Source organism: Amborella trichopoda, chromosome 6 (genome assembly GCF_054954075.1).
Source record: "Amborella trichopoda isolate Santa Cruz 75 chromosome 6, AtrichopodaSantaCruz75HAP2 v2.0, whole genome shotgun sequence".
Lineage (NCBI taxonomy): Eukaryota > Viridiplantae > Streptophyta > Magnoliopsida > Amborellales > Amborellaceae > Amborella > Amborella trichopoda.
Genome location: NC_142341.1, coordinates 34,420,777 through 34,446,950, shown reverse-complemented (window position 1 = coordinate 34,446,950; position 26,174 = coordinate 34,420,777). Strand labels below are relative to the sequence as shown.

The following is a 26,174-nucleotide window of genomic DNA, read 5'->3' as shown; positions in this document are numbered from 1 at the left end:
CTTTCCTAAAGTAGTCTTTCCTCCTCCCTATCTTTCTTCCCTTCACTCTGATTTCTTTTCTCTTCCCTCCAGTCGTGCACAGCGATGCTCATCGCCAGGTATGACGTTTTCAGCCTTCCTTTATCTTCTGGAAATATGCGCAAGGAGCCGGGCCTTAACCCGAGTGGCGGGCCAAGCCTCTGTCCAAATTTCCCCTTTCTCACGTGGTGCACGACAATGCTCATCGCCACGCATGACATTCATTTCTCATTCCTGCCTCTTTCTCTGTCATGGACGGCAGAAGTCCATCGCCGTCCATGTTCTTTCTCTCTCCTCTTTTCTCTGTCATGAACGACTGAGGTCCATCACCATCCATGTTCTCTCTCTCATCTTCTCTCTATCATGGACGGCAGAAGTCCATCGCCGTCCATGTTCTTTCTCTCTCCTCTTTCCTCTATCATGGACAACAAAAGTCCATCGCCGTCCATGTTCTTTCTCTCTCATCTCTCTATTACGAACGACAGAAGTCCATCGCCGTCCATGTACTTTCTCTATCCTCTTTCTCTATCATGGACAGCAGAAGTCCATCGCCGTCCATGCTTTTCTCTCTCTTCTTCTCTCTTCCTTTCTCCCTTTTCTATTCTCTTCTCTTCTCTTTACTTCTCTTTTTTCTCTCATCTTTCACTCTCTTTTTATCTCTCTTCGTTCTCTTTCTTCTTCTCCCTCTCATTTGACCAACGGACAAGTCTAGCACTGTCACGGTAGTCTCATCGTTGAACAGTATTGCCGCTGTGCCGGTCTAAATTACCGTGCTCGCCTTGCGGCCACGTCAAACTAGCTGTTGTGCCAGGCTGGCTGGTATTGGTGCTATGTCGTCGTGTAATACTGTCGCAGTGCGATCTACGTTACCGTGCGTATCTTGCTACCACGTCAGGTCAATCATCATGCCAATCTAGCCACTTGTTAGACTAATCACGCTGTCAAATGTCTCTTTCTTTTCTTTTTTTCTCTCTTCTTCCTTCTCCCAACCGTCATCTCATTATTTCTTTTCTCCTTTGAATGTGCACGCCTATGTACATTCACCCAAAGACAAGGTGGGATACCTCGGCCCACTTGTCTTGTAAAATTAACCATGTGTGTGTGGTTGCAGAAACAGAAAAATACAGGCCAAGGGAGGCGATTCCAAATCAGATGTAGAACTGGAGGGCTTTCTTCTTGATCTAAAAGGGTGACCACGCGAGCCAGCCCGAGTAAGTCTCGAACCCACCTTAAATTCCTCTCTTATCGATTGGTATACCTGCCCTCGCTCTTGAGAGAGGTTCCTGAGAGAGTGATCTCAAAGTCTCGGGTTCCCCCGAATCTCGAGATTCATGCCGCCAGATCATCCAGATCCGGAAGGCGAGATCGAGGCACCTAACCAGCTTGGCGACTCCACTAGGGACTTACTACCCCCAGTCCCTTTCTGCAAGGGGCAAAGGCCTGATGATTGATGAGTTCTTCAACTTCCGAGGCAGCAGCCCAAGCTGGCCCCCGTCAGAGGTCCACATTCGCTGCCCAACCTTATAGATATCGCCCTCTCATGCTCTAAGAAGGTAGGTCAACCTTGACCCCAGTCTCAGTTGTAGAGAGAGGTCTATCGCGGTCTAAAGCTCAAGCAAGACAGAGGACTGCAGATTTTGATTAAAGAGCTGACCAAAAAAGCCGGGGCACCCCATTCCAAGGGTCTCCTCCCTCAAAATCCCTTCTACCCTCTTCGAATCACAGAGACTGAAGAAGAAGTGCGGGAATCCTACGCTGTGGTCCGCGTCATAAAAGACGACCCGACCACCCAGCAGCCATAGTCTCAAGACCGTCAAGAACCGGTCCCCACACAGTCCACATATAAGACTCGAGTCCAATAGGGGCATGCTGACCCCTTGCTGACCGATCTGCCACGTGTGATCCGCCAAGCTCGAAAACCCTCAACTACACCTAAGGCTCACCTCCCTCGAGAAACGGTCAGCGTCATGGTAATAAACGAGCCTGACGACTCCCAGGAAGCTTGCATGGAAAGGTTTGAACATATGGTGCAAGCAATGATGGAAAAGATTGATCGCATGAAGGTTGCGCATCACTCGGCTAACCATGAGGTCAATTCCCATCATTCAGATGATACAGCTCTAAGGCAGCCTCCTCTTCCTGCATCACAAAACAATTCTGTCCCTCACCCCGTCTCACAGGCAGACATCGATGCTATGGTGGCTCACAGCCTAAACAACAGACAAATCCCGAGAATAAGGGGTGCAACGCTTTATCAAAAGTCATACCCTTCATACAGTGATCAGGTGTCGTTCCCTGCAGACTGCAAGAAAGGGAAGCTTCCCCTGCTCAATGGTACCACATCCCCGCACCAGCATATCGCCCACTTCCAGGGCATGTCGAGAGACAGCGGCTGACGGGAGACTCTTACTCCGTCAGTTCGTTGAAACCCTTGATGGCCCTGCTTTTCAGTGGCATGCTCAGCTTCCCCCAAACTCAGTACATACTTGGGAAGAAATGGAGAAATTGTTCCACCAGCGCTTCTATGAGGTTGAGAGAGAGGTCCAAACCATTGAGCTTCTCACCTTGACCCAAGATCCAGATGAACCAGTAGATCAATTCATAGCAAGGTGGAGAGATTTGGCCGCTCGTCATCCCAATCCCATGCCTGAGAAGGAAGCAGTTCAGACCTGTGTGCAAAACCTGCGACCTGAGATCACTCTGCATGTCGAGGCCTCCAAGCCGACCTCCATGTCAGAGCTGATCTCTAAGTCAGTTCGCATAGAGAGTCTATCATGCCACCATAGTGGGTCACGACAACAATCCGTAAGCTTGGGAAACAACCGGGGCAATGGTAGTTCTCGGGCCAACGCCCGGGGCAACAGCAAAAAGGGGTAGTCAGCGCAGCTGTTACCGTCAGTGATCCAAAGAAGGTTGCCTCTCAGACTTTGGACCTCTCCAAAGGGGTAAGCACAGCAAAGACAACACCTCAGACAAGCAAACAGCAGCCATCATACAACCAGGTACCCCCACCTGCAAACTTTAACCGAGATGACTATTGGACCAGACATCAGAACAAAGTTTATCCTTTTGAAAACTTTTGAAAAGGAATGGGTTCCCACACTGCTCCGACTATTGCTGGAACAGAATATGATTGACCTGCCCGAGATCAAGTTTCCCTATCAAGCTAGTCTCGATACGCCCGCTAGATACTGTACTTATCATCGAATGGTAAACCACTGCACCGAAGAATGCTACACACTTAAATATCTCATCGAGGCTCTGATCCAAAAGGGTCATATCAAGCTCGAAGAACTCAAGAAAGCATTCAGGGTAGCAAAAGCGTCCCACGTAGTGACAATTCAAGAGGAAGATGAGGCACCCAGCATCCTTCTCTGGTGTCCATATCATCAGATATCGAGGCAAGACCTTAGCGAATGCTTTAACTTCCACAAGCTATTAGCAAAGAAAATGCAAAGAGGCTAAGAAGTTGGTGACGTTCCAGACAAAGATCCCCAAATCTCTCCTCCACTGGTACAAGAGGACCCCTTGACTCAAGACCCGGGAAATGATAATTCAAACCTTCTTCTAGCCTTGTTTGAGGCGATGCTCCAACAAGGGCTCATCACTTCTAAGCCGGCAAGGCAGCCCAAACACCTTGCCCAGGGGACCAAGAATCACTGGTGCCCATAACATCAGATATGGGGCCATGAGCTAAACGAATGTTATGGGTTCGAATCTGTGGTTGCGAAAAAGTCCAGGCAGGCCACATTGCTTATGCTGAACCTCCAGAAGTCGACGTTTCCACTCAGAAGAGTGTCCTAGTACAAGACTCCCGGAAGGATGCCTCTGATCCTGCTGAACCCTCGACTTCCCAGCCACAGAAAGTCCATCACGGGAGGAGCAAGCTCAAGTCTTTAAAGCGAGAAGCGATTCGCCAAGCTAGGGCTGTTCACAAACCTAGCAAGACGAACCAAGCACCTCCAAACTAGAAGAAGACGAGCACCAAGGGCTGCTCACCAGAAGAACAAGGTTCCTCGGCCACCGATCGAGCTAGAATTCCTCAGGCCTCTTCCTCCCTTGCCGACTTTAAAAGACTTCATCCCGGTCGCCACCGACCTCACTCCTTTATCTCATCAAGAGGATACCCCTGAGTCATCTCTTACTCGGGGCATGCACAATGACGGTGACGACGTTAAAAGCACTCCCTAACGGTCTAAACAAATGAAAGACCTAAAAGGCCCCTTGCACACGTCCAATTCTAGTGATGACGCAAAAAGCTGCCCAGATCGGTCCAATGAGGGGAACGACCTTAAAAGTCCCTCACCTACTGACCCTTATCCTTCTTCCTCCTATTATTTTTCTTCTTATCCTTCCTCTTCAATGTCTCCTGCACGTACAACCTTGAAATGTCCACACTTTGAGGCTATTGACAGAGAGCTCGAAGGAACCAATATAAGCAGGACGCACCGGATACGGCTGAAAAAGACGTTAGGCCAGGCGGCAGGATTCTTAACAGTTGCTGACGCCTTGGCGGCTCGAGCTAAGTCAGAACCATCCTCTTCGACCGGGAAGCACAAGAAGTCAAAGTCAAAGAAACCCTAATGGCCTTCTGAGCCTGACTTTGATTAGAGACTGAAAGAATCAAGGGGGCAGAGCTTCTATTCTCAAGAAGCTTGCAATATGGTGAAAAACTCATAAGCATCACCCAGCTCAGGGCAAATCAGCCTGAGATCGGGAAAAATGCTGCAACCTCTACCTCAGAAGCCAACTATCCTGAAGTTCCCTGGTCCGCCACTTCTCCCTTACCCAAATCCCTCAAACAATCTACCCAACCTCCAACTCCTTGGGCTCCTTCCTCGCCTAAATACCTCAAACAATTTACCCATCCTTCAATTCTCTGGAATGCCGCTGGTGCCATATACCCAGCCATCTCTTAAGCCTCAACCTCAAACATCCACTCAAATTACCCAAACCAAGCCGGCTGCGCAATCAAGCCAACCAACAGCCCAAAATAAACCTCCACCTGAACTTGCTCCTCAACCCATTATACCACCCAAACCAGTGACAAGACCGGGAGCACAAAAGGCTGACGAGGAAATGGTGAAGTATGATGTGAAAGGGCACCTAAGCATCTATGACGCCCTCATGCTCTCAAGGGATTACTATATGGCTCTGGTTCAGGCTCTCTCCAATTCAGAGGTGTACGAGACTGAAGTAGAACCCATTGAGGTGGACCCATCAATCTTGAGCGGATGTATGGCAATCACCTTCTCAAAGGATGATTTACAATTGGGAGAAAAATTTCACAACTGTCCTCTCTTTGTGACTGGTGAGTTACATGCATGCCCCATCAACCGAATTATGTTGGATGGAGGGTCAGCAATCAACCTTATCCCAAGGAGAATCCACACTCGTTTGGGATTAGGGTCTGAGGATCTCACTCCAACTCATATCATAGTCCAGGGGTTCAATCAGTCAGGAGAGAAGTCGGTTGGCACCGTCCACCTTCGTCTTAAGATCGGTGAATTAAACGATTACGCCCAATTTCATGTGATCGACACTGACACATCTTACAACATCCTTCTCGGCCTTCCCCCTCAGCCACGGACGTCACTTCCTGGTCCGACGCATTGTCGATCGATACAGTGGGATCTGAGGCACCGGCCTGAGTTTCTGAAGAGCTAGAGGAGGGTTCAAGTGAAAGGGAAGACAAATCCTCAAGAGCAGAGGGCGATGCGGAAATAACATGAGACACATAGGACACCGAGGAAGCAGATGATGAAGAACCGTCGGCTAGCTCCCGAACAACTGGAGGTCTGAGCCCCCTGCACTTTGGAGCCCGTGCTGCAATTCGAACCGGTGCACGAGGTACCAATGGAGCAGTCCGCTTTCTCTTCTTCCCCTTCGCCTAAAAAGGTGCAACAGTCTCAGAAGCACCACATCGAGAAGAGCTTGCGGCAAGTCTACTATGTGCGCCACTCCCTATCAACTCGTTTAGATCCTGAACTGGGCGCTCCTCGTACCCAGGAACCATGCGGCCCTCCTTCCATCAGAAGATAGCAGAGAAGTTGTTGAAAATGCTCTCTGTCTTCTTCTCCATAGCAAGAAACCATAGCAGAGACTTGTCGACAGCAATTTGTCGAGGTAGCCTCCCAATGTCTTGCCAGTCCCAGGGGAAGTCCAAGGTGAAAACCTCTCCCAAAGGGGGGGTTCTCGCCATTTTCTTCTACCGCGTGCCCTGGCGCCAGTGGCAGTTTTCCCCTTTCCAGGGATGGTCAACACCCCAGTTTCCACGATCGGTGATCCGTCACCAACGTTGGTGGGCCTCAGTCGCTCACACCGATCTACTGAAGTGCGGCAGCACGTACTTGTTAATCTCCGTAAACTCTAAACATGCCTCGCGAGCCATGTCTCACGATGAGTCCCCAGTTTGTCCTTCTTTCTGCGGTTGATCTTGTTGTAGCACTTCTCAAATAACACTGAGAAAGGGCAGCCTGGATCAAGCCCATGCTGCCGAGCGAATCTATGAGGGAAATACCCCTCGAGCTTGGCACTATGAATGGTGCGATAAGGTAAAACTCCGCCCCTGATGCTCAACATGAACACGAGCTCCTTATGAGTAGTGAGAGCACCATCCAAGTTCTTGCCTAGTTCATCGGCAAAGGCGCAGTCTGTAAGGCATCCAACCGGGAAGGCGACCCGGCTCATGTGGAGGTGGTCATTGCCAAACAAGCTACGTGCATGGCCAAGAGTATGGAAGACCCGCTTCTTGCCCAGCAATCTTCAGGAGAAACGGACACATTGTTTCCTCCAACACCCTAGTTTTGGTATAGGTGTTGGAGAAATAAGCCCCAAGCCAGCCGTACACATAGTGGATGGGGAAAGGCGTCTTAAAATCCCCTGGGAAGGCTTCGCTGTCCACTACGCCATTTCCCCCTTCAGGCCACATTCAAAAGAAAAATCCCTATTGTCACAATACCAAAATCCAAAAATACGAGCATCAAGCAAGATTCTGATGGCCTGAGTCCACTTACAAAAAGGACTCAAAAGACAGATGACCCACCAAGAAGGCAAGACAAGTCTCATGAGGAAAAGCATTATTCCCACGAGGTCACAAACACACTCCAAAATGGTAAAGATGCCCTAATAAAGCCAAAGTCAGCCAGAACTTGGACCTGTTATGCAAACAAAACTGCAAGCAGTAGGCAAGGTTTATACCCACAGCTGGTCACCTTGATAAACTGAGGTACCCTGCCCACCGAGTACAATCTGATGCACCACACAGACGGACGCCAACCAAAGGCCCTTCAACACACCATTTACAACAAACAACAAAACAAACAAACCCAGACCAAAATGGGAAAAATGCCCTTCAGCATGGCACTTGACTGTAAAACGGGCCTGATTCTGACCAACGAGGTGCGTACAAAATCCTCAGCTGTCAGAATCACAATTAGTCCCTTGAGGGTGAGGACTTCGACAGGATCCCTTAAAAAAGGCTCTCCTCCCCCTAAAGTCTCCACAGATGGACCGGTACATTGCATCCAAATGTCTGAGCATCCTAGTTACAGCATTGCACGGATCTGCTCGGCGTTCACGTGGTCTTGTGGCTAGGAAGAAAAAACTAATAAAGCCGAATGAAATTTTTTGAATGTTGTCATTCTTGCTTCTCTCGAAGCACAACATTCGGCAGGGCAAGCTGCTTGAAGACATTTTTCAGCACCTTGGCTCCCCGATGTGGAATAAAAAAGGAGCCGATCAATAAAGCTTTGACATACAATGGACCTCTCGACAGTCTCAGAACTGCCCCAGGACGAGTCAGAATGTTCTTAAGCACTTCAAAACGCCACCTGCCAAGTTTCGTTGCAATCCGACATCTCTAAAGCAGTGCAAACAAAAAAACAATTTCGGAAAAATCAATCCCTAGCACCCTGAAACGGACCCCGTAACTAGAGCTCTATTTTCGACCCGTCAAATTGCTGTGGGACCACCGCCATTGGATCCGGCAGGGTCGAAAACCCCTATGGGTCAAGTTTCGACTTAATCGGACACACCAGGACAAAGTTATTAGTAAAAGACCAAAAAGGGATAAGCAGCACACTATTCCCGTGCACCCTCCCAGTACCAAATCACAATTAAAGGTGGTTGTTTTTACAGTCTCGGGCAATGACTTTCGGGGGCCATATCCCACTTGTCCTGAGTCGATTCACGCTCAAGTTTTGTGAGCATGTTCGTCTTGTCAAGACGAGCGTTTTGATATGTAGCACGCCCCGTGACGACGCCCAAGCGGGTAGAAAAGCTAGAGAGAATTTGCTAATCCGTGAAAAAAATTGCAGGAAAATCGACAGCGACACTCCTAGCTCGAGCGGCCAAATCACGGCTCTCACGCGTCGGATCGATGCGAGACCGGTTCCATCATGTGCGTAAGGTCTAGTGCTATCTCTGGTCCGAACCAGGTACATGATAAATGGTCAGATTTCACACACAAAGCCAATAAAATGACTGTAAATTCCAACCCCAGAATTTCAGATTCCTACCATAACTCAAAAGTTGCGAAATCTTCATCTGGGCACGAAATTGAGCTGCGTTTGTTGCCACGCGATCGTGATGGCATGCTTAGTATGATCCAGCGAAGAAATCACGAAGAAACATCAAAGAACGACCACACTATCCATCCAAAGTTCTCAAGATCCATCCAAAGTTCTCAAGATCCATCCAAATTTCAAGTCACATGATCGTGGCCTAAGTTACGATCCATAGCTCAAAGTTAGTATCAAATCGATCGTCATGCCAATCCCTATAAGAAAACAACCATCTCTTTGAAAAACGGGCATCAGAGCAACCCCGAATCATCCACAGAAGATCACAAATGTTCTAGAGCCACAGCAGGGACTGTTCTGAAATTCTATGAGTTGTTAGGCAGGGGTAAAACAATCATTTTGCACCCATTTTTAGAATTTATTTTAATTCAAAATAATTGTAATTATCATCAATTGAGATAGTTTTTGGGCATCCACCCATGTTTGGGCCAAATTCTATAAATACATGCTAAACCTAATTGTAAAGGGTTCTTCTCTGATTCCCCCTGAGGCATTCAATTGATCAATAAAGTTCATCTTTCTTCTTTGAATTCGTGGGTGCGTCTTGGAGAGAGAGAGAGGAGAGAAGAAAAGGGCCGATACCCTTTGGTAAGGTAATTTTCTCTATCCTCTCATCTTTATCTTGTCTCTCCTCTCGTCTCTTTCTCTTTCTTTTCTCTTGCTTCCTCTCGCTTTTCTTCCTTCTTTTCTCGGCTTTTCTCTCTTTTTCTTGGTGAACACGCATAGCTGTGGCAGAGCCGTGCATGTAATCCTCTTCCTTCTCTTTCTTTAACCCACACCGCAATGGCAGCGCTGTGTCCCATTCTCTCTTTTTCTTCTTCTTCTCTTTCTTCTTCTGCTTGATCTTTCTCTATGTTTCTCTCTGACTGAATGTGCATGGCGATGGAAGCGCCATGCACGAACCTCTCTCTCTCTATTTTATTTTCTCTATCTCACACACACAGCGATGGCAACACTGTGTGCGTTTTCTTCTCTCTTCTTCTTCTTCCTCTTCTCCTTTCTCTATTCTCTTTCTTCTTCTTCTTCCTCTTCTCCTTTCTTTATTCTCTCTCTGCTCTTTCTCTCTGTCTCTCTTGGTCTGAACATGCACGGCGATGGCAACACCGTGCATAAATCTCTCTTTCTATTTTCTTCTCTCTCTGATACAAACGGTGATGGCAGCGTCGTGCATACCTCTTTCTTCTTCTCTTTCCTTAATCTTCTTTTCTCTTTCCTAATCTCTCTTTCCTTCTTTTTTCTCCGGTTCTTTCCCAATTTCTCTCCTCACTTTTTTTTGCCCTCTCTTTTTTCCTTTCTTTTCTTTCTACTTTCCTTTCCTCTTCCTCTTTCCTAAAATCCTATTTCCTCCTCCTAGTCTTTCTTACCTTCACTCTGATTTCTTTTCTCTCTCCCCTCCATTCGTGCACGGCGATGCTCATCGCTGGATATGACGTTCTCAGTATTCCTTTATTCTGGAAATATGCACAACGAGCTAGGCCTTAACCCGAGTGGCGGGCTGGGCCACTATCCAAATTTCTCCTTTCTCATGTGGTGCACGGTGATGCTCATCGCCGCGCATGACATTCATTTCTCATTCCTACCTCTTTCTCTGTCATGGATGGCAGAAGTCCATTGCCGTCCATGTTCTTTCTCTCCTCTTTCCTCTGTCATGGACGGCGGAGGTCCATCGTCGTTCATGTTCTTTCTCTCTCATCTTCTCTCTATCATGGATAGCGAAAGTCCATCGCCGTCTATATTCTCTCTCCTCTTGCTTCTATCATGGAAGGTGGAAGTCCATCACCGTCCATACTCTTTCTCTCATCTTCTCTCTATCACGAATGGCTAAAGTCTATCCCCATCCATGTACTTTCTCTCTCCTCTTTCTCTGTCATGGCCAGCAAAGTCCATCGTCGTCCATGCTTTTCTCTCTCTTCTTTCTCTCTTCTCTCTTCTTTTACCCCTTTCTCTATTCTCTCTCTTCTCTTCTCTCTTTTCTTCTCTCTTCTTTTCTCTCTTCTTTCTCTCTCTTCTTATCCCTCTTCTTTCTCTTTCTTCTTCTTCTCCCTCTCTCATTTGATCAAGGGACAAGTCTAGCACTGTCATGGTAGTCTCGTCATCGAGCAGTATTGGCGTTGTTCCGGTCTAAGTTACCGTGTCCATCTTGCTGCCACGTCGAACTAGCCGTTATGCCAAGCTGGTCGGTGTTGGTGTTTTGTCGTCGAGTAATATTGCCGTTGTGCCGGTCGGCGTTATCGTGCCCGTCTTGCTACCACATCAGGTCAATCATCATGCTAATCTAGCCACTTGTTAGGCTAGTCACCCCGGTCAAATGTCTCTTTCTTTTCTTTTCTTCTCTCTTCTTCCTTCTTGCAACCCTCATCTCATCATTTCTTTTCTTTTCTCCTTTGAATGTGCACGCCTGTGTACATTAAAGACAAGGTGGGGTCCCTCGACCCACTTAGCTTGTAAAATTAACCATGTGTGTGTGATTGCAGAATAAGGAGAATACAGGCTAAGAGAGGCGATTCCAAACCAAATGTAGAAGTGGGGGGCTTTCTTCGTGATCTAAGGGGGCACCCATGCGAGCCAGCCCGAGTAAGTCCCGAACCCACCTTAAATTCCTCTCTCGTCGGTTGGTATACCTGCCCTTGCTCCTAAGCGAGGTTCTTGAGAGAGCGATCTCAAAGTCTCGGGTTCCCCCCGAAACCCGAGACGCGTGCCGCCAGATCATCCAAATCTGGAGGGCGAGATCGTGGCACCAAACCAGGCCCGAACAGGGAAAAATATGAATTTATAAAAAAAACTCGTGCCAAGTTATCGGGGCTGCTAGCCAATGTCGCTGAATATTTAAATTTTACAGACTCTAGTGAGCTTTCTCTTTTTTTAACATTTTCTTTTTTTATGGACATCAAAAGGAAGGTTAAGGAAAGCCTTGGGCACCTGCAAGGATGAGTAGTAAGTTGCCAGTAAGGCTCTCTAGATGATAATTTCATAATCTTCCCCCCAGCCCACCATGCCCCAACCCACCCTGCCAAAAAATAAATTAACATAAAATAAAATAAAAAGGAGTAAAGGACAAAAAAAGAGTTGGGACTACGGTTATCGTAAAAGAACTACAGAGTTCCCTCTCCCTCCCTCTCTCTCTCTCTCTCTCTCTCTCTCTCTCTAAACTTTTGATTTCAAAATTGTTGCCGCAAAAATTTAAAGAATCCTCATGATTCTTCAAAAATTGCCACAAGGGACTACGGATCACGTATTGCTTGCCGAGTTATTTGGTGTGAGTTAGGTGATGCCTGCAACTGTGGGTGGATTGTTAGCATGTTGAAGTGATGATATCCTTTGGAGTAGTGAGTCAAAGCTAGATACTAATCATAAAGCTAGACAAATCAAATTGACTTATTTTGCATTGTTTTATAAATAGAAAAAGAATATCCAAATCCCACAATTGTTTTGAAGGAGTTGGTAGACTAGAAACTTAAATATTTTCCTTTTTTCCTTTTCTAATGAAAAATCAAAACAGAAAAGCAGCAGACTCGTAATTTGACACAGTTTGCTGAGTCTTGATCCAAATTCAAATTCTTTCACTCTGATCAAGACAAATACGAGAGAATACGAAATGGTTCTCATTTGGCTATTACGGCTCCCATATACAAACTTCAAAATACAGGTAAGAAAGCTAAAATATCGTTAGTTCCTTACCGACATGAGAATGTAAAGAATCATGAAAGTAAGTTATGTAACACCTATGTGATACAAATGCAACTTACAATAACGACCAGATTTTATGTACACAAACGCAGATGGAACATACAATAAATTTATGATTTAATTAAAACAAGAACTACATTTGTTTGTGTATTTTACAATTTGAATAAATTTGTCGGTCATTCATAGCCAATTAGATTGTGAATCTAATTCACGCAAAAAGTCTAGATTATGACCATTTCCCAAGAGAAGACCACCATATACTTGCAAACTCACCATGGTATTTGCCCCTTCTTCCCATATAAGACCACCATAAGCAATGCTTCTAATTCTTCCTCCTGCTGTTCCCTCCGATTCATACAGAGTGACATTCAAACCATGTGATTTCAGCCTATATGCTGTGGTAAGCCCACTGAAAATCAATACAGAGAATTTCGAATCATAACATGCAGGAGCACACATGTACGCAAAGAAAGTCAATCTTAAAGAAAGAAAACAGAAGTTTTGGATGTCATGCATACCTAAGAGACTGAATCTACTAGTCACATCAATCAATTTGATGAGACCAGATGTACAGAACTTATAAAATTGACCAATTAAGCATCAGCAATAAGCGAAAGTATTTTCAAGCTAGTTATTGTGCTTATATCAGAGGCCTTACAATATCTGAGTGGAGAAACATTAATCCCTATGTAATTACGACCCATAATTCAGGGGTCAGCATTGAACCCATATCTCTTTGTTTTGGTTATGGATGAGGTAAATAGGCATCTATAGGAGGAGGTATCGTGGTTTATGTTGTTCGCAAATGACATAGTTTTGATTGATGAGACTAGAGGCGGCGTCAACACAAAGTTAGAACTTTAGAGGGATTCTATAGAACCTAAAGGTTTTAAAATTAGCCGGACTAAGATAGAATGTGTGGAATACAAGATTAATAATAATCAGAATAAAAACGAGGAAGTCATTAAAATTGATGGCCAAGAAATACAGAAAAGAGATTATTTTCGAAATCTTGGATCGATAATCCAAAAGAATGGAGGGATTGAGGAACATGTTGCACATAGAACTAGAGTTGAGTGGGGTAAAGTGAAGAGGTGCATCAAGAGTTTTATGTGATCTCAACATACCAATGAGACAGAAGGGGAAGTTCTATTTGATGGCTGTAAGATTAACCATGCTTTATGGGATATAATGTTGGGCAGTCAAAAAACAACATATCCCCTAGAATGAGTGTAGTTGAGATGAGGATGTTGAGATGAATGAGTGGCAAAACAAGAAATGATAGAATTTAGATTAATACATCCGAGGGAACTTAATGGTGGCTCCAATAGACAATAAGATGGGGAAAAGTAGGCTTAGATGGGCTGCAATGTGCAATATAGACCTAATACAGTGCCGATTAGGAGGCCCAATTGTGTTCAAATAGAAGGCTCCAAAAGGGCAAGAGGAATACTCAAAAGGACATGGATGAAAGTAGTGAACGTAAATTCAGCCGTCTCGCCGCCTAGGCGGTATGCTCTAAGGGGGCCCATCAAGGCACCCACCTAGGCACTCAACACACCCTTCTAGGCAGCGTGAAAGGCGGGTGCCTAGGCACCACCTCGACCCACGGCAGAAAATGGCACTCGACCATTCGGCAAAAATGTCTTTTTACCCCAAAAAAAGGGGAAAAAGGGGCTTTGTGGGGAAAGAACATTTTAGTGAAGTTTAGAGTGAGAAAAACCTTGAAAAACACAAGATTTGAAGATTTATAGAGAAATCGAAATTTATTTCAACCACCTCGAATGGTCACGAAATTAAAGGTTATTCATCCCCAATCTGTTTTAGGCTTATAGTTGTTCTAAAAGAGGAGATTTGGGAACCAAAACATTTCGGTTTGGCCCGATATCGATCCACTTGAAGAAGGTTGGCATATTTCAATAGTTTTGATTAGGTTATATAGGTTTTTTTTTTCACAATGTCTTATGATGTTACTCTTTGCTATTTGTATTTTTTTTTGTCATAATTTATGATATCCATTTGATATGTTATTGAGTATTTGGATTATTATTTTCCCATTTTGATATTTAGTTTGGGTCTTTGGGAAAGCAATTCAATGGAAAAAGCCCATTGCTTCCAAATCGAATGAATATTGTTTTTTTTTGTTTACTTTTATACATGAGTTTACTTGTATAATTTCATATACCATAATTTTTATCCCCATAATATTTTTTATTAGTTAGTTTAACAATTGCTTGTTAAATAATTGCATGCATAAAATGTTTTTTCGATTTTGTGTTATTTCATTGCAATTTTAATATGTATGTTTTACCTAGATTTATTTTTTGGCTTGATCATGCTTGCTTTACTTCGTCCTTGGATTGTTAAGAACTCAAGATATTAAAGGGTCAATGTAACAATTATTTCTACTTCATTTCCTATTTGTAATTTTTTAGATGACCTTTTTTATTTTATTTTGGATGACTAATTTGAAGTTTCAAGTATTTAGACTAGTGATTGTAAATTAATCTTGCTTTTGTGCATGTATTTATAATTTTCACTTCTTGTAAATATTTTCATGTTTGACTTTGTTGTTTCTGTGTAATTTTCAGGCTTAGGTTAGGATGATACTTGATAGATAAGGGTTGTAGGTGAAATGTCTTCCTCAGCTTCAAGTAAACAAAGTGGTCCGGGTTCGAAATATGGACATTGTTCCAACCCTAGTGACAAGAATAAAGTAGCATGCAAGTTTTGCAAAAAGGTGTACAATGCTAGCATTAATGGATTGAAAAAAAGTATTTAGCTGGTGCATAGTTGTTGGAAACGCCTAAGAACCCGTATCGTTTCAAAAACCGGAATCGTGGAATCGCGCCGGGCTAGAAGTTTCCCATTGTAGGAATCGTCGTCCGTACAATAGGAATCGCTGGGAACGAGATTCTTAATTTTCAAGAATCGAGTACGATCGGAATAGGTCCAAGTATCATCCACATATGGAATCGAGATTCTGGCCTCCATGGAATCGAGGTTCCCATCCCCTTGGGTTCGACACTCCAAGTGTCAAGTTTCATTATTATGTAAAAGCGAGTTTCCGTCATCTATCGAATCGAGTTTCCGACATATGCGGAATCGAGTTTCCACCATATATGGAATAGTGCTTCCGACCTATGCGGATTCGAGTTTCCATCATTTATGAAATCGTGATTCTAACATATTTGGAATCAAGTTTCCATCATCTATGGAATCGTGTTTCAAACATATTTGGTATCAAGTTTCTGAAGTATATGGATCAGAGATCCATGCTGGTTTGAGATCGAGAATTACAATAGTGGAATCGAGTTTCCGACATCACCTAATTCGAGTTTGCAACATATGTGGTACATAAATATGTTGCTGTGTAGAATCGTGATTCTAACAAATTTGGAATCAAGTTTCTGAAGTATTGAAGGGGTGAGTTGGTCAGGCGTCACTGGGTAGACTTTTTAGACATTAGGAGTACAGCAATACCGTTTAGGAAGTGTCAGGTATCATTGTGTAGATTGTTTAGACATTAGAGGAGTTTGGGTTTACTCAAGCTCAAGCCATGACAGTGTGTGGTATAGGGCCTATAGGCAGTGTCGTAGCTACAATGCTGCATGTTGTGCATGAAGGAAAGATGGTGGCATCGACATGTGTTAGTGTATCATCTGAGGGAGAATGTGGTTGGCAAAACCAGTACTGGAACACCAACTCGCCCCTTCAAGAGAATGAACTATCAAATTTAAATATTTAGAGTTTTAAAGTGCTACTACTAACTACTAAACATGACGATGATGTCTTTTGTAGGTAACAAAGGCGGTTATAACTTAATAACTATCAGAGCATTTGAAGATTAGATTTTTGGGAATAGATTTTTGGAACTGCGTAAAAATAACATTACTAATAACCATTTTGCAATCAGTAGTAAAGCACTAAGCAATGTTGCAAGACGAGACGTGGTGCAAGTCACTCGAGCAATTCACATAACTATGAACAAGTAAAAAAACTATAGCAGTTTACATCAACACAAATATAAGAAACATAATAAAGATAACTAAAAAACAACACAACCTCATTAAATTCCTTCTAAAATACATGCTTTATAAATAATAATACCCCCTTCTAGTACACATGCCACCTAATGCTATCGTTTGGGACCTTAAAACATGATATCCACTAGAAAATAAAGCATTACTTTTGTGGTTATTATTTACAAGGAACCAATGTTTTATACGATGTAGATGATTCTAAACCCTGACGAAACGAGCTCCATTACGTGTAGAATCATGTATCATTTAACATGGAATCAAGATTTAAACCTCGCTGGAAGCGAGATTCAATCTATTTGGGAGCGTCTACCCACAATTAGGGGGTTCAAATTTCTCTAGATATGTTGGATCGAGATTCCGAAATTTAGGAACCGAGATTCCGAAACTAAGGAATCGAGTATCCTTGGTTCTGAAAAATGTTTTTAAAAGAAGTGTTGAACCGAGATTCCGAAATTAAGGAAACAAGTTTCCTTGGTTCCGAAAATAGGTTTCCAAATATGTGAGGAATCGAGATACCGAAATTAAGGAACCGAGTTTCCTATGTTGCAAAAAAAGGTTCCCACCTAGGTACGGAATCGAGATTCCGAAATGAAGCAATCGAGTTTCTGAGGTTTCAAAAAAAAGGTTCGCAGGGTCCGAAGAGAGATTCTAGTAACTATGAGCGGGTGTAAGAGGGGATGTAGCACCATGTACCCAAGTCCTTACAGACGTCAGGATAGAGATGCTAGATCACTTGGAAGGGAACCAAAAGAAGAAAGAATAGGTCAAGAAGGGATATCAAGACATCAGGACCTCTGTAAACATCCTTGGAATAGATGAGGAAGATGAAGAGGAAGAAGCCTCCATAAGTAGACCAAGTACCATTGAGCATAAGAGACCTCGAAGAACAGAGCCTCTTGATACATTCTTCCCTCCTCCCAATCCCGACGTGGTGGTTTGCGAAAAGGAACCGGCACAAAGTACTCTAGAGAGTCATTTGAAGAAGCAAGATAGAGAAAGGGTGAATCAGTATGTGGTTCGATGGTACTTTCAAGCGGGTCTCCCATTTAATACTGCCAATTTAAGGAGTTTTCATGCTATGTTAGAGGTAGTGGGGCAATTTGGCCAGGATATAGGCCCCCTACATCTTATGAGCTAAGGGGCCTTTATTGAGGTAAGAGGTAGAATTAACAAATGACTACTTAAAGACCCACAAGGATTCTTAGGGCAGATGTCAGGTGACTAACATGACATATTGGTGGACTGACAGGAGGTCTAGTAGTATCAGAAACTTATTAGTTAATTGCCATAAGAACTGTTTTTTTGAAGTCTATTGATGCCGCCTTCATATATAATGTTGTGGATCAGTGCATTGCAAAGGTGGGGGCGCACATGTTGTGCAGTTATCACAGATTTGGCTAAGTCGAATATGGCAACTGCTAGATTACTGGAGGTTTCGAGCCTTGCACGGCTCACTGTATAGGTCTCATGCTTGCGAAAATTAGAACAAAGAAAGTGGTGCATGAGACGATAGAAAAAGAGCTATAATAGTTTTCATTTATAGCCAACTACACTCATGTTTTGGCAATGATGTGGAAGCTTACAGATGGGATTGACTTGGCCAGGCTAGGCGTCACCAGGTTTACCTTTGGATTCTTTGAATAAGCAAAGGGACAAGCTTCGAACCATGTTTGTATCTGAAGCATCGAAGGGGTGCAAGTGGTCTATGGAGGTTAAGGGGAAAAAGATCGATGACATTATTATGTAACCAAGTTTGTAGTGGGATTCAGTTTTTCTTTGATATTTTTGAGCCACTTGTGAAAGTGCTTCGCCTTGTTGATAGTGAAAAGGAACCAGCAATGGGACATATTTTCAAAACAATAGAGGTTACAAGAGAAGAAATCAAGCAGCACTTGAAGCAAGATGAAAAACAATAAGGCCCCATCTTGAAAATTGTAGATGATAAGTGGGATACGCAGCTAAAGAGACCCCTACACCTAGCATGGTATTTTCTCAACCCTGCATATTTCTAATTTGATCCTGAGATAGAGAGAACAGATTCCATCATGGTAGCATTTAACAATTGTGAGTCTCCACCCTGACTCAAATGTTCAAGACAAAGTGTCTATGGAACTTGACTTATATCATTACTCTACGGTGACACTTGGGACGGACATCGCAATAAGGAAAATGACAAAGATAAATCCATGTAAGTTGAAGATGTATTTGTCATTTAAATTTTACTTGACTCCACTTTTTTAAATTCTAAATTTACATAGATATATATATTCTACTTATTTTTATTTTAAAATGTATTATAGCCTTTTGGTGGGCCAACCATGGACAAACTGCCCCCAACTTTCAAAGGATGCCGCAACGGATTTTGAACTTAACTTGTACATCGTCTAGCTAAGAGCGCAACTTCAACACATTCGAGATGGTTAGTATTCTATTTACCCTTACTTCTATCAATTTACGAGAACAACTTTATCAATACTTTTTTTTAACTAAAGAATTGGAATAGAGCAACGGTAAACTATGAAACAAGTGCATACAGAGAAGAGAAATAGACTCGAGCAGAAGAGACTAAACGACCTTGTTTAGAGAGAGAGAGGCATGCTGCTGAAGGCGTTCAGTACAATCAAAGGCTGAAGGAGAGCCATCTAGAGCGATTTCAAATTGAAGACCCCATAATTGAGAAAGATTTAGATCCAACAAGCAAATGGTTGGTCGAGCAAGATGATGGGGATGAGCCTATATTCGAGGGAGAGAGCTTGACATAAACCCAAGTGCAAGAGGCGGCTGGTTTGGCATCAAGCCCTATGAGAGCTACTAGATCCCAAACACAGAGAAAGGGGAAGGAAATGGTCCAAAAAAAGGGAAAAAAGGAAAGGGGAAGGGGAAGGAGAAGGTGCAGATAAAGAGGAGGAGGACGATCTTGGAGACCTGATAGCAAGGGATTTTTCTGGGGGTCAGTAAAGGCAAGTATGACCCCAAAAATATATTTCTTTTATGGTGTACAAATTCACGTCTTGACTATAATAAACATTGAGAAAGGAAAAGACAGACATGGGCACATCAATTGCTTCAATCAAGTCACCCTGTCCTCGAAAGTGAAGACACTTGTAACCACAGTAAATAAAGGAGCTTCTTATGAAAAAAGCCTTAATAAGAATTCTCTTTTAAGATATGAGACCTCATGAGATTTTGTTTTGGACTTTGGCCATCCCACTTGAGGGGGTAAGTAGACTGATTTGCCCCTCTTTTAATAACATAATCTTAAAGCTTCTCATCAATCTTTTTTTTCCCCATGGTTTCTTCCCTCCTCTCACATCCTCTATTTGAAAACCCAACAGATTCTTCTCTCCTCTCAAATTCTTTCACATTCTCTCTCCAAAGAATGTGAGAGGAAGTAGGAATGGGGTGGGGGTGTCTAGAGAGAGAATGTGAGTGGAGGCTAAAATCAGATTGGTGTCTAGAGAGAGAATATGAGAGGAGGCAAGAAAGGGGTGGGGTTTCTAGAGAAAACTTACGTGAGTAGAAGGAAAAATGAGATAGGTTTCTAGAGAAAGAATATGAGAAGTGGCAAGAATTGGGTTGGTTTTCTAGCGAGAGAATGTGGTAGTGGAGAAGAACATATTAGGTATACAAAGGAGAGAGTAGGAGAAGAAGGTATAATGAGTTGGGTTTTTATAAAGAGAATGTAAGAGAGGGAAGGGCTTAAAAATTGAGTTTTTAGAGGGATAGACAAAGGGGAGGGAAGAAACCATGGGAAAAAGATGTGCAAGATGAGAAAAAATGAGGGCCAAGGATTTTTTGTTAAAAGGGAACAAAATGGTCCATTTGCCCCTCTAAACAGCAAGGGAGCTAAAGTCAAAAAAATTGTCAATAAGCCCAATGTTTTAAAAATATAATCTAGTAAGGCCTTTTTCTTAGAAAGCCCTTAATAATATGATAAGTTAGAATGATCGATACAGAATTACGCTAATTATAGTTATAACGACATACCTGACACCTCCACCCACAACTGCAACTGATTTTGTGGAACCTGCAAGGAAATTTCTCTGTGATATTCCTATTGGTGTTTGATGCTCACATTGGCTTGAAGAATAAAAACTAGAATATACAAATGTTCCAGAACAGCTACAATAAATTTAGCAAGAATAAATATTATTGGAACAAGAATTCTGACGACTTTATGCCATTTCAAAATGTATCTTATGAAACTGTTTTATATCAACTGAACAGTGATACAGACATCTTCGACTGAGGCAACAAATTTCATGCAAGGAAAAAGACCACATGAAAAGTAAGTATATTTGAATTTTTCAAGAGGATCAAATTGGAGTGGCATAAGGTCCCATAAATGCACACTAAGTGAACAACCATGTGATGTAGAACAAAGAGGAAAAAGAGAGAAATAGATCACAACCTAGTGCAAACTGAGGATTTTAGCTGTGACTCAAAGACAATGGGCTGGAGCTAACAAAGCGCTTCAATGGCTTGAATGAGGGTCCAAGAACCACCCCAAAATGGGAACCACGTTCTTGATTTCTGAAATTAAAGTATAAACATTAAATTCCAGCAAGGTAAAATTCTTCCTCTTTTAATAGACTTGGCATGGCTCCCAGGCCAAAGTTCTCTTAACTTTTTTAGGAACATTAGTGGACAATACCCCTTTCCAAGCCATGCACAAGACCTCTTCCCAAGCAAATTATTTCCCCTTCCCAAGCCCAGCACAATAACTCTTCCGAACCAAATTTCAAACTCAAATTCTAACATCTCCCTACTGAATTTCCCCATGCACAAAGTGTAAATTAAAACACCCTAGCATTTCTGTATATTCCAGAAATGCCTGTTATAGGGAAAAATACTCAAAATACCAATGCCTTACCAAGAAATTAAAAGAGAAATCACAGTCCACAAAATATTAACTAAACTTTCTTTTATTTTCTGCATCAATCTACCCCAGTCAAAGGGAACTCATCCTCGAGTTCAAATCGACATTGAAGTCCTCAAGGTCTTCAGTTACAATCTTTATTAGTTCTTCTTTAGAAACCACGAACTCTTGGCATCAGCTTGCCCTTTCACCATATCAAATACTAGTTGGAATTTCTGCTGTGGGTAAAGATGATTCGGCAGACCAAAATCCTCTTTACCTTGCCTTCCATTTGGGCAGAGATGTGGTTCCCACTAAGCATCACCTTCCACAACAACCTCCTATTGATACTCAGACAAGTCAAAGATGTTTTAAATGGGTGAAATTTCATATCCTTCAGGAAGCTCAGTCTTGTAGGCCTTCTCCTCCATCTTTTGAAGTACTTAACATAATCCAATCTTCTTATTTTTAAGCTTATAGTACACCCAGTGTTTTAAAATGCGCTCAACACCTAAGGTACACCAAGTGTTTTAAAATGCGGAATGCAGTCCCGATGCGGTCGATGGACCAATATGGCGATGCAGCTCAATGTGGTCAAGATGTGGGAACATCACCCCGATGCGGTCAATAAATATAAAAAAATTCTAAAAAATCTCATAAAATAGGTTAATGCACAGAAAAGAATAGGTTAATGCCCCCTACATAAGTATTTCCACAGAGAGTACAAACAACAAAATTTTGGTCTTTCTAAGATTTGTATATTTCCATGCCAGATCCTTGTTACTAGAAGATTGTGAAAAGACATTGCCCCAAAAAAAGAAAAATTGTATTAGGAAATAAAAACTTATTGATTAATTGAAGAAAATATCAATAACTCAATATATTGTGAAATGTTCCCTCAAACTTCCTCAAATCAACACCCAAACTAATCCCAATCAACAAGCAAATATCCAACAAGACCAAATCAAAATATCTTCTCCAAAAAAAAATTTCTATTTTTTTTGTGATTGAATGGAGGCAAAAAAGCCACTTTCATGGCTGTTATTGATGTTTTCGCGGGGTCCAATACCCCCATAAAGACTTTTCCCCCCTCTTTTTGGGGAAAAATTACTTCAATACCCCTTTTCGTAGGGTTTACCTTCCCCATCACCGTGCGCCACATATGCGCTATGCGGCTGCATATGCGATGGGATGCCACGCATATGCAAGCGCATCACAACAAAGTGCATATGCATTGTTTTGCGATGCGCCTCTTGCACATATCGCATGATGCGGCCGCATATATGGGATGGGGCCGAATATATACGGGATGCGGCTGACAACGGATGTCTTGAATGTGTTTTAAAAGATGTTGGTGTGTGCACGTTGAATGACTCAATAGCCCAGAAGAAAACCAGTACAGAGGCACAAAATTAAAACGATAATATTTTTATTGCTCACAATAAAGCAAGTACAACGTGGGGACGTTCACTCCAGGATCCGGTATAGCTGACCCTCTTAGACATCCAATTTTATAAAATATCAGGGATGCCCCTGCTCTTTAGGATGTGCGACGGTATCAAACCCGGCGACGGAAACCGTCAAGCCGGCTGAAGAACAGTGTTTTAAAATGCGGGATGCGGCCAAAAGCGATAAGGGGGCCAATCTCGATGCGGCCCGAATGCAGGTGCATCGCGACGATGCGGTCAATAAATGTAAAACAAATTTAAAAAATCTAAAAAAAATAGGTTAATGCATAGAAAAAAATATGGAGGTGATATATGTGATAGTAGGTATTTTAGTTTAATGATTAACTTGAAAATTATTAGCTGTCGAAAATTCTATATCCAGTTATTCACTATCCCCTGATAGAAACTAGAAACTTGAAACTAGCTTCATAAAACATTCAACAATCAACAACCATAAGCACAAATTTACACCATAAGCGCAACCATAAGCACAAAAGCACAACCATCAACAACCATAGGCACAACAATAAGCACAACCATAAGCACAACATAGTGATACTACAAACCAAAAGTCAAGCTCAAGAAGAGTTAATAGTTAATAACTTAATACAATCATCCATATTGAGAGTCAATTTTGAAATTTGAAGTCAATTTTTCAATTATCAACCAGAGAAGTCATCTTGAGAGTCGTCATGTGCATCATCAATATCATCCTCGACGGCCTCCATGTATTCTTCTTCCTCGGTCTCCTCTAAGTCGGCTTCCTCCTCCTCGACATCTGAAGCTAATGTGCGAGTGCGACTAGACCCAGCAGCTCCTCTACTCCTTTGTGCTCTAGTGTTAGGTCAATCTTCTTCAATAGTCCCTGTTGCTAGCTCGACATCAAGCCACGTAAGATCCTCACCCTCAAATAAACGCTTTGGTCTTAGATCCATGGTCCACTCACTTGTGGAATCACCATCAGCTTCATGCAATTGAATAGGGTTGAGCTTCATGCAATTTCCAGCTTCAGTGAAGAACCTCGCTTCCTAGAGCAACCACAATCTACTCAAGACCTGCCTAACCCTCGCACACACTAAGGCTAGGGGCTAGAAATGAAAAGTTATGAAGTTTGGGGTGTTCGAAAGTTTTAGGTTCTTTTGAGAAGTGGGCTTTCCTGGATTTTGGACTTCCAAGGGGTTAGGCCTGGAAGTGATAAGTTCTAAGGGAGTTTTGCATTCTTTTAGGAATTGTTGAATATTTTGGGGATTTTGAAAAGATGTGAGGGGAAATTGGGTAGTATGGAAGAGGCTTAGAGGTAAAGTACTCTATTTCTTAGGTTGGCTCTTAATCTCAATTATCCAACCTTTAAACATGGGAACACATGGGTGGAATATCTAAAGTTGGTGGGTGGAAAATCAAAAGCATGGCTCAATGGGAGGTGGATTATTAAAAGTAAATTCGAGCTAGGGATGGAAATGGCCAAAAAGAACACCAGAGGAGGCTTCCTTCTTCATCCACCAGCAAAACCTATCAAATTGGACCGTAATTCCACCATTTTGGCTCAAATTTCTTTCATTAAATTGTTGCAAATCCCATCATGACCGTTTTGTGTCAAATTTATGCAAAACACGCTAAATTTAACAAGGTATCCACATTTTAATCTTGATTTTCCACTTTTAGCAATTTTTTTCATGCTTCTTCATGGCTCTTTAATGCACCCTTATTTAATGTCCACTCGACAATCAGCTACCAAATTCATCTGAAGGGCCATGAGATCATCGTTTGGCGCAATTTTCGGCTCAAGAGATCATCGTTCCGCCAAGTTATGGCCATTTCATTTCTTTCCAGTTTTGGAAACTATGATACCAAAATTTTCAAGCAACTTCTCTCTGGAATTTCTCCCTCAATTTGACTTTCATTGTGAAATTTCTATACAGTGATATGAGCGGTGCTGAGTCAGGAATATCCTTGCCAAATTTCAGTCCAAAATACTTCTCGAATCATGACACATTGGCCCAAAAATGATTGGAGGTCATAGGGGCTGCAACTTTTTTAATGACTTTGATTCCCCTTCTTTTTTCGAAGAAATGATCGGAGGTCATTGGGGCTGCAACCTTTTCAATTATTTTGATCCCCTTTCTTTTTCCTTCGAAATAGGCATGATTGAGTCAAGGAACCCCCTTGATGTATATACCGTTTGAAAGCCCATGTAACAAGGAGCGATATACTAAAATTTGAGCCCATTTGGTCTTGGCATCTATGAGATATTGCCTTGCCAATTTGCCTAAAAATTTCTTGTGGCTGCTGCAACTCCCATAGCCCGCTCGACCATATGGTATGCTAAGGTCTTTTCAGAAAAATATTGGTAGTCCATTTGTAGTCCAACCAAGAGAACATTAGAACAGGTACTTCCGGACATCAGATTGGACTCAAATTTGGAGGATATGGTTTTCTTATTTACACCTTCTTCTCATAAAATTTCTCGCCACTTTGGCAGCTGATTTCTCAAGGATGCTTTGTAAAAGTAAGCCAAATAGTGTACACCCTCACTGAGTCTTACACAGTTGAAATGGCCATATCTCATTCATTCGACTTTGGATCAAGCTCAAATTTGGATGTTAGCCCTTTCATAACATATCATTCCTTCTACAATAATAGGGCATTTGGATCTATATTCGGTGGGGCCCCTTTGCAAAATGTGTCCGTCCCCCTGAAAATTTTTCCTTTGTCAAATCCATTTCTCGATGACACAAAATCGGATCAGCCTAAAATTAAAAATTTGAGATTTTCACCATGGTTCCTTCCTTTTGTAAAATTATCAGACCATTAGCATACAACCTCCATAGGATTGCTTTGTAATTATAGGGTCGTTTTAGGGCATCTCATCTGGGTTCCTGACATGCCAAATCCATATCTTTATCATTCGAAGTCGGTTTGAGGTGAAATTTGGGGGATAGTCTTATGGTATCAGATTAAAATTCAGAATAATAGAATGGACTCTTCAGGCATATTTGACCGACCATACTGTACTCCAAGTAATTTGATCATCGATCTAAGGGTGCATTAGGCCAAATGCTCCTCATTTTCTAGTAGAACGGCTTCTCTCATCTTTTTTATTGATGTCCCCGCACTCTACTAGTGGTGCCCTTTTATTTAATGTCACTTCCTCATAAGTTTCCCTTAGTAATGTTATTGAGACAATATACCCCCAAACATCCACATCATCTCTAGCTTACACCTCCTCGTGCAAAGGGACTAGATCAAGCACCTTTCTTGGCAGCAAACCATACACACCTCAAATGGATTCATCCCAATAGACCGATTAAGAGAAGTATTATAGGTGAGTTCCGCTTGAGGTAAAACACAATCCCATTGAAAAGGCTTATCCCCAACAAGGTTCCTCCACAAAACACCAAGGCTTCAGTTGGCAACCTCGGTTTGGCCATCAGTTTGAGGGTAAAGGCACTGCTATATTGTGGTTTACTGCCTAACGTTTTCCATGAGGTACTCCGAAAATGGCACACAAATCTCGGAGATGATGGTTTTTGGTACACCA

At 42.5% G+C, this 26,174-nt stretch overlaps 1 protein-coding gene across 21 annotated transcripts in view; it reads right to left on the bottom strand.

Annotated features, from left to right (window-relative positions):
- The window catches only part of HEMG2 (Flavin containing amine oxidoreductase family), a 139,148-nt gene that overhangs the window by 96,320 nt on the left and 16,654 nt on the right, over window positions 1-26,174 (bottom strand). For 8 of the 21 annotated variants that reach the window (XM_088869800.1, XM_088869806.1, XM_088869798.1 and 5 more), the window contains exon 2: window positions 12,561-12,696. Coding sequence is in view for 3 of the 21 variants with exons in the window: in XM_088869798.1 (XP_088725924.1) it covers window positions 12,561-12,563 (3 nt within the window). In the remaining 18 variants the exon portion in view is untranslated. Of the gene's footprint in view, window positions 1-12,560; window positions 12,697-20,317; window positions 20,358-20,741; window positions 20,864-26,174 lie in introns of all 21 variants that reach the window. The other 13 variants (XM_088869803.1, XM_088869788.1, XM_088869799.1 and 10 more) reach the window with 2 other exon arrangements.